The sequence below is a fragment of the Myxocyprinus asiaticus genome, chromosome 10 (genome assembly GCF_019703515.2).
Source record: "Myxocyprinus asiaticus isolate MX2 ecotype Aquarium Trade chromosome 10, UBuf_Myxa_2, whole genome shotgun sequence".
NCBI lineage: Eukaryota > Metazoa > Chordata > Actinopteri > Cypriniformes > Catostomidae > Myxocyprinus > Myxocyprinus asiaticus.
The window spans coordinates 21147545-21157175 of record NC_059353.1 but is presented as its reverse complement, the minus strand read 5'-3'; the positions used below and the strand labels follow the sequence as shown (position 1 = coordinate 21157175).

The window sequence follows — 9631 nt, the reverse complement described above, 5'->3', positions numbered from 1 at the left end:
AAGGTTAGTAAGTGATTTTATCACACTAAAATCATGTTAACTCACATACTGTTTATTTCTTGTGGCTATACTTTTGAAGCAGTGAGTATTTTAATGTTTACAGATTGGCCCCCATTCACTTCCATTGCAAGTGCCTCACTGTAACACAGATTTTTTTTTTTTTTTGGAGTTAATCAATATTATGCAACAAATGCTGTCGATTGAGCTTAACTTGTATTGAACCCAGAATATTCCTTTAATGGTGATGTTTTATGCAAGTGATTCAGAGACTTGTAACATTAATAGTAGTCTGATCCACAAATTATACATTCATTAAAGTAAAACAATCCAAGATATTAGAATATCACTTATCCAAATTTATTTGCAAATTTAGAAAACATACAAATGATGTCACAGCTTCAGGTCTTCAGGCACGGGTCATTCTGTCACAACAGACTTTTGACCAAATATGCTTCCTCTCTGTAATGTAGTAAAATTAACCAGGCCAATGTTTTGATCTTTTTCTTAATAAATATTAACATTTTTTCACCTCTTTCACAGATACAGACGTACTTAAAGAAACAATAAATGAATAATATATATATTTTTTTAATCTAGGAAAACATGTAAATGAATAAAAATTTTACATAAATGTTAGTATCCAAATGCTAAAATCTGCCATAGGACTTAAATAACAGATCAACATCTCAGACTGACCTACAAAGGGCAAATAACATGCCACTCCATTCCGCTATGCTGCCAAGTCTGTTAAACATTTCTGAGACCAGACTTTAAAGATAAACACAGGTTCTGGAGAACAAGAGGAAGAAAGCCGAAAAGACATGGAAGAATACAGGTTGGCGTTCACAAATCTTTCAAAATCTTGGTTTGGGACATTCAAAAAAGCTCTAGATATTAGTCTAGAATGCTGACATCATGATGAGAGATAAATTCAGAGTTCATTGCTTCTGAACAACACTTGTATGCTCATCTGTTCCTAATCATACAGACTCATTGTATTGATCTTTTTGTCCTCAGATGTCCCCTGTGTTCTCTGAGAAGCGTGAATCAGTGACATCACAGGAGGACAAGCAGCAATGCTACAGTGATTGGCAGAGTCAAGCTGTTTTGTTCTCTCTGTCTCTCTCGCTCTCTCTCTCACTCACACACACACACACACACACACACACACACACCAGGATGAGGTGGCAGGACTAGGTTAATGTCACAGCGACTGAGGTTTGGACGGACGTCCTATGTGATCTTCAGAGTGCTGCCATAGGTTTGCTGTACCACTACCTGCACATTGTCAAGGATGAAGTCAAAGGCCATGCTCCATACAGACTCCGTGGCCTGCTGCATAAGTCTAAGATGAACAGATCAAGTAATGAAAGACTTATATGGTTTAATCACATACACCCAACTGACTTCTTACAAGTAAGATTTTTTAAATGATAGTAGCTAGGAAAATTTTTGATAAAGGGGCAAAGACCAAACAATACCTCTTCATGTATTTGATGACAAGGTAGAGTTTCTCCAAGTCTTTATCTTCCACAAGTTCTGTACAGTACTTCACCACCTGTAGAATGTCCTCTTCCATTGGATCTGAGAGGGTGCAGCACCACACAGTTAAACCAGGTACAAGTACATACTTCTGTTTAAGAAGGCAGGCTACCTCTCAAGCCTCATATGGTATGCACGCTGTGGTTCTGGCCTACCTGAGATGGTGGTGACCCATTCACGAAGCAGAGTTCTGAGGTCACTGAATTCAAAAGCTCCAGCTAGGGTCGGGACTGGACGGGGATTAAATTTGGAAATTGTCTCTGGGACATCTGTGCTTGGAGAGGATGGGAGCCGTACATTTTCAGTCTGCCCATGAGAGGAGACAATTATTATTATTATTTTTTTTTGTTTGTTTGTTTTTGTTGATAAAATACCAAACTTTGAAAATAAAATCAATATGAAATCAAGTGGCTTACTTTGAGTGGAAGAGAGAGAATTCTGGATGGGCCAGACTTGGCAGGGCTGTTTCCAGGAGATCGTTTTTTTAGTGGACTTGGGCCCTTTTTGGCAGGACTAGCATTTCTCTTGTAGCGCCGCTTTATTTTCCCCACGGCAGGCTGCTTTAGTTGAGGAAATGTTTTTTTTTGGTCCCCTACAGAATGTGAGGGAAAAAGGGTTTGGAGACACTGTTTTATTTTCTGACTACATCCAATATGGTGGTTGCAGTTGATTACTAATTTTTACTGACCTAAAACACCATGAACTTGAGCATTTCCCTTATGTCTGTAAGCTGAACATAGCTCTTCCTGTAGCTCTTTGGGAAGCGCTGCAAACACATCTGGATCAACCTGCTCAATGTTCACACAAAAATGTATGGATGTCTGAACTCATCACATCATTTACATTTACACTGGAGGCCAAAAGTTTGGAATAATGTACAGATTTTGCTCTTATGGAAACAAATTTGTACTTTTATTCACCAAGGTGGCATTCAACTGATCACAATGTATAGTCAGGACATCAATAACGTGCAAAATTACTATTACAATTTGAATTTGTTTTTTTCAGAACTTCTAAAACTACTTCAAAGAGTTCTCATCAAAAAAATCCTCCACATGCAGCAATGACAGCTTTGCAGATCCTTGGCATTCTAGCTGTCAGTTTGTTCAGATACTCAGCTGACATTTCACCCCACACTTCCTGTAGCACTTGCCATAGATGTGGTGTCTTGTCGGGCACTTCTCACGCACCTTACAGTCTAGCTGATCCCACAAAATCTCAATGAGGTTAAGATCCATAACACTCTTTTCCAATTATCTGTTGTCCAATGTCTGTGTTGCTTTGCCCACTCTAACCTTTTCTTTTTGTTTTTCTGTTTCAAAAATGGCTTTTTCTTTGCAATTCTTCCCATAAGGCTTGTACTCCTGAGTCTTCTCTTTACTGTTGTACATGAAACTGGCGTTGAGCGGGTAGAATTCAATGAAGCTGTCAGCTGAGGACATGTGAGGCGTCTATTTGTCAAACTAGAGACTTTGATGTACTTACCCTCTTGTTTAGTTGTACATCTGGGCCTTCCACATCTCTTTCTGTCCTTGTTAGAGCCAGTTGTCCTTTGTCTTTGAAGACTGTAGTGTACACCTTTGTATGAAATCTTCAGTTTTTTTTGGCAATTTCAAGCATTGTATAGCCTTCATTCCTCAAAACAATGATTGACTGATGAGTTTCTAGAGAAAGTTGTTTCATTTTTGCCATTTTTGACCTTATATTGACCTTAAGACATGCCAGTCTATTGCATACTGTGGCAAATCAAAAACAAACACAAAGACAATGTTAAGCTTCATTTAACAAACCAAATAGCTTTCAGCTGTGTTTGATATAATGGCAAGTGATTTTCTAGTACCAAATTGATGCTTCAAGATGGCGCTGAGTATGGCTGCTGCGCTGCGAGCTCCGCCCCAATATTGCAGTTTTTTGTCTGTTTTGTCAACAAATATTGTGTTTTTCATCTTGGATGTCGTTTGCCTTATTGTCTACGATAGACAAACTTTTGGACATTGGTTCTTCAAAAACACAACGAAAACCGGACTTTAAATTCCTCAATGCCGACCCGCTGTTTTCAAACATGACAGCGGAGCCCTTTGTCTGGGCTGCCCGGCTGCTGAAATGTAGACGGAAAAGGGGAAGGAGAGCCGGCGTTCTCGTCAGACTAAGACATTGTGCAAATCGACCCCCGCTACCCAGCATTCTACTGGCAAATGTTCAGTCTTTGGACAAGCTCTGTGAGCTGAGAGCACGGATCTCTTTCCAACAAGAGAAGAGGGACTGCTGCATTATCTGCCTTACAGAAACTTGGATGTCTGCAGAGATTCCAGACTCAGCCATCGAACCCGTGGGGTTATAAGTGCACCGAGCGGACAGAGTGAAAGACCTCTCAGGTAAAAGCAGAGGAAGTGGTGTATGTTTTATGATCAACAAATCCTGGTGTGATCAGAGGAACATACATTTTATCAAGTCTTTCTGCTCTCCTGATCTGGAAATTCTCATGCTTCTGTGTCGACCATTCTGGCTACTGAGGGAATCATCACAGCTGTTATGCCCTCTGCAAAATTATCAGAGCAGCCAAATGCCAGTACAGGGACAAGATTGAAGGACAGTTCAACACCGACTCTAGAAGCATGTGGCGTGGAATTAATATCATCACAGACTTCAAAGGGAATAAAAACTCCGCTGTGAACACTGCTGCCTCTCTCCTGGATGAGCTTAATACTTTTAATACCATTGAATCAACATTCAACAGCTCAGCATTCAACACCATAGTGCCCTCCAAGCTTGATGTGAAACTCCAGGCTCTGGGCTTAAACAGCTCACTGTGCAGCTGGATCCTGGACTTCCTGTCAAGCAGACGCCAGGTGGTAAGAATGGGCAGCAACATCTCATCACTGACCCTCAACACTGGAGCCCCACAGGGCTGTGTACTCAGCCCACTCCTGTATTCCTTGTACACACATGACTGTGTGGCAACACATAGCTCCAATGCCATCATTAAGTTCGCTGATGATACGACGGTGGTAGGTCTGATCATTGACAATGATGAAACAGCCTACAGAGAGGAGGTGCACACTCCGACACACTGGTGTCAGGAGCACAACCTCTCCCTCAGTGTCAGTAAAACCAAGGAGCTTGTGGTGGACTTCAGGAGAAAAGACAGAGAACAAAGCCCCATCACCATCAATGGAGCACCAGTGGAGAGAGTCAGCAGCTTCAAGTTCCTCGGTGTCCAAATCACTGAGGAACTCACATGGTCCGTCCATACTGAGGCCATTGTGAAGAAGGCTCACCAGCACCTCTTCTTCCTGAGATGGTTGAGGAAGTTTGGAATGAACAACCACATCCTCATATGGTTCTACACCAGCACTATAGAGATCATCCTGACTGGCTGCATCACTGCCTGGTACGCCAACAGCACCGCCCTCAACCGCAAAGCCCTGCAAAGGGTGGTGCGAAATGCCACCTCATCGGAGGCGAGCTTCCCTCCTTCCAGGACATCTACACCAGGCGGTGTGTGTAAAAAGCTTGGAGGATCATCTGAGACTCCAGCCACCCGAGCCATGGGCTGCTCTCACTGCTACCATCAGGCAGGCGATAATCGCAGCATCAGGACCCACACCAGTCGACTTCATGCTGCTTCTTCCCCCAAGCAAGACTTTGAATTCTTGATCGCTCACGATACATATATCAGTACTGCACATTATTAGCCTCAGACTGGACTCACATATTATACTTCTCTTAATAACACATTGGCAACTGACTATCAACAGACAGCTGAATGTCAACACAACACTTCTTATTTCTTTCCACTGATTACATGGGGGAAGGGGAGTACAGTGTATTTTTATTGTATACAGTCTTCTTATTTTGTGTATACTGTATATTGTATATTGTGTTGTGTAACAAGATGTGTAAACTGTGTTGTTTATTGTAACTGTCATACTGCTCTGTTGCTTGGAACTGCACCCAAGACTTTCACCCACCGTTGCACTTGTGTATATGGTTGAGTGACAATAAAGGGATTTGATTTGAAATTAGAAATTTAGCAAGATTACTCAAGGATAAGGTTTTGGAGTGATGGCTGCTGGAAATGGTGCCTGTCTAGATTTTATCAAAAATGACTTTTTTCAAATAGTGATGGTGTTGTTTTGGCTATAAATCCTGACTATATTTTGTGATCAGTTGAATGCCGCTTTGGTGAATTAAAGTACCAATTTCCTTCCAAAACAGCAAAATCTGTACATTATTTCAAACTTTTGTCCACCAGTGTACATTTATGCATTTGGCAGACGTTTTTATCCAAAGCGACTTGCAGTGCATTCATTGTACACTGTATCAGTTTGTGCGTTCCCTGGGAATCAAACTCATGATCTTGGCATTACTAGTGCTATGCTCTACCAGTTGAGCACAGGAACATCATGTTTCACCATTTCACCAAGTTTTCCTGGTTATGTGGAGATTTTAACAGAACATACCTGGGAGAAGTCTGGGAGCTCCAGTACAATGCCAGTTGCACATGGTTGTCCTGGCTGGTTTGGAAATTGCAGTACAAGAGTGCCAGGTGGTAGGCCTGGAGGTGGAAAAGAGGAGGTTCGTGGTGGGGTTGAGAGATGAGATGAAGTGCTGGGATGCTCCTCTTTGTGGGTCCAGGATTGCTCCACCTGTTTCCTAAGCTCTACAGGTAAAGCTTCTAACACAGAATGATCCACCTGAAATGAGAGGAGAAACAGGAACTAACATTTTGTTTGATATGTTGGATAATAAGTATAAGAATGGATAGTGATTCTCCAGGCCGATGGCAAGATGACAGTCTCATGAAAATGGTTAAAGCCAGAGCCACCTACAGTTGATGAATGAATAGATACAATACACAACATAATTATACTGTATAGCAAGGGTCAGCAACCTTTTTGACATGGAGTGCCATTTTTTATTTTCCTAGTTAATGGCTGTGCCGACATCCACCCCAGCAGTTTATGTCACAAATTTGCTTATTTGATTACTTATGAAATTTTGTGCAATCTTAAATATTTCTTATATTATGTCATACTACATTTTCAAAATCACACAGAGGGGTAATTACTAGCACGCAATCAACAGCAAGAGTGGAGCAGGCTATTTTACTTGTATGAAGTTTTTCGCACCTGCATTCCAATATACATCTTGATGTAATCCTTCCTCATGATCACGCAGCGTTTTCATCAGCTGAATCGGAGACCACTATTAAAGTGCGAGGAGACTTGCACTGTGTGCAAGCCATTCGCACATCACCAGCCGATCAACTATTTAGCCATTTTTGGTGAATCACACCTACAAAATCCTTAAAACTTTATTTCCAGGTTTAATTTATATTTGGATTAGACTCAGATTTTTATTTTTCTCTTTTAATCTTTTAATGTAATATTGAGTGTGACTGGAAAAGGAGGGTGTACCTGTTGCTGGGTTGGAAATCTCAAGGATTCATAGTGGTGTTTTCCTTATTCAGGGTTTCTGCAGGTTTGAAGGAATTAAATTTAAGACTTTTTAAGGCCGAATAAAAGACAAATGTAAGACCACTTTTGCAATAATAATAATAATAATAATAATAAAATAATAAAATAATTCTTTAGCTGGTAAATACAAAACCACTGAGACTACTTGGATGTCTCTGGACATGTTTTTTATATTTTATTGTGCATTTGTGTTTTCTTTTTTAAAATAAATTAATACAACATTAAAACTCGTAAGAATGCACGTTGCCTAAAGTATGTAACCTATATTGTGACCCTTCTCTTTAGTCATTTGCATTCCAGCAAGATGTAACGCAATAGACCAGTGCTTTGGCAATGTCACCGCTTATGTCAAACACGGAAGTGGTGGCAAAAACCATGCGTAAAAAGTCAACTTTTATCGGATTACGTTGTTGAAAAATGATTCAGAGGGCTCTCACCGACTGCTGTGGCTTCAAGCCATCAACAGAGCTGACTGAACTGAGGAGATCATTTCAACTCACAACTTTGCAGCAAAAATTTATAGCAAATATGATTACAAGTTATTTATTAACTCATTTTATTATAGTACTTTTATCGCTAAGAATATGTTTGTATTTATGATGGTTTTGTGTCATACTTTCGTTTAATCATCTAATCTGTCAAATCTAACACAACAGTCAGTAGGCTTTCTGCCACCACTTACTGCGCATGCGCTGACATTTTTGTAAACAAGAGGATTGGTCCTGTTCACAGTAGTGCTATGTTTGATTTTTAATGGGAATGGAAATGAAGCTGTGAAGGACAGACTTACCACCTCTTCAATGGCATGCATAGTATAAATCTGTAAAAAGCTACAATATCCCATCTGATTTTCCACAACTCATGTCGTCTGGAGTTTTTTTGCCTACTGAGTGTCCTTGAAAAGATATTTTTCCAAAGTTTTGTCTGCGGAATGATCCAAAAACACTTTAAACTGCAGTACAGCCTATTGAAGAGACTGTACATCTATCCCTCACAGCCTCGTTGTCATTCTCATCAAAAATGTAATATGCCGCTGCTGTGAATAAAGTCTAGCATGTGCTGAATAACATTTATATATTTTTTTCTTGGCAGATACCTTTACCAAATACTTTAACAGGTAGTTAAAGGGCAGTTCATTTAAAAAATGACATTTGTCATCACTGGTCACCCTTGAATCTGAATGAATTTTTCTTTGCCGTGGAACAAAAAAAGATATGTTAAGCAAAACGTTTAGTCTCATTCACTGTCACTGCATCTTGTTTTTCATTCAATGTAAGTGAATGGTGACTGAAACTCCCTAATATCTCCTGATATCAACTGAAATAATAAAGTCATACAGGTTTGCAACAGCATGAAGGTAAGTGATAACAATTTTAATTTATGTGTGAAATATCTCTAGTAAAAGTAAAAACTCGTCAGTTACCTTAAAAATGGCTGTTTAAAGTTGACAGTATGTATTGAAAATGTTAACAGATTAAATTATGAAAGAGAACTGTGCTGCATAATTAGTTATGATGTAACAGATTGTATACTAAATATAGATAATATATTCTCATATCGTGTATATTATAAATATTATTAATATTATAATTTTATGTAATTATATTATTATTGTTTTGTATATAATTTTTTTTAAATTGACTGAGAAGGCAGAGAAAATACCTGTATATGTCAGATGGAGCTCTAGAGAGGTGGAGATGAGAGATATAACAGGTGTAAATCTGCAGCTGAGTGTTTACAATTATTGTCAAAGGTAATGTAAAATAAGGAAGCGCCAAGATTTGAAAGGCGTCAAAAGACGCTCCAACCTCGCATGCTTGCAAATTGTCACGTTGACAGCTTTGTCAATCATTAGCGCATCGCTCGCTTACAGAGATGCAAAATAACGCCATCTGCATTTCTGATTAATGGGTTTATTAAGGTTTATAAATGTGTAACATCGTAAGTTCAGTAAAAATGTGCTTCCCTGCGCGCGCTCACACTAAACTCTAAATGATGGATGCACGAGAGAGAGAGAGATTATTTTGACTCACGCAGATTCTGCTGTTTTAAGCATCTCCTCTATTCACGCCGCAAAATTTAAGACCTCAGCAAATGAAATTTAAGACTTCTTGTAATATATTTAAGATATTCTATGGCCTTAAATTTTAAAAAGTAAATTTAAGACTTTTAAGGACCCGCGGAAACCCTGTTATTACATCACGTGTTGTTCTTAAAACATTAAGAAACAAATGAAACACGGAATGTAGGCTGTCATCCGCTCAGCCTGACCGAAGCTTAGCGGGCGGTTTACTCGCGTGATTAAGCAAATGTGAAGTGCTGCCGGCTCGTGATGTGCGAATGGCTTGCACACGCTGCATGAATCTGTTGGGTATACTGCAGTCTCATTACATTTTAACTTCTTTTTTTTAGTCTCCCATTCAGCTCATGAAAACATTTTGTGTGTTCACGAGGAAGGATTACATCAAGATGTAGACTGGAATGCAGGTGCGGAATTTCATCTAGTCCAATCCTCTCTCGCTGTTGCTGGCGTGTCAGTGATTACCCCTCTGCGTGCCATAGGTTGCCGACCCCTGCTGTATAGTATATAATGGAAAGGCTGTCTTTCT

The 9631-nt window shown here is 39.7% G+C and overlaps 1 protein-coding gene across 1 annotated transcript in view; it reads right to left on the bottom strand.

Annotated features, from left to right (window-relative positions):
* Nucleotides 1–323: 323 nt before the first annotated feature.
* LOC127447528 (DNA repair protein REV1-like) overlaps nt 324–9631 on the bottom strand; it is a 67768-nt gene continuing 58460 nt past the window's right edge. Inside the window, exons 17-22 of the mRNA XM_051709469.1 lie at nt 6006–6239; nt 2231–2330; nt 1959–2134; nt 1698–1848; nt 1482–1584; nt 324–1345 (exon numbers count right to left, since the gene is read on the bottom strand). Coding sequence (XP_051565429.1) covers nt 1234–1345; nt 1482–1584; nt 1698–1848; nt 1959–2134; nt 2231–2330; nt 6006–6239 — 876 coding nt within the window. The 3' untranslated portion in view covers nt 324–1233. The remainder of the gene's footprint in view (nt 1346–1481; nt 1585–1697; nt 1849–1958; nt 2135–2230; nt 2331–6005; nt 6240–9631) is intronic.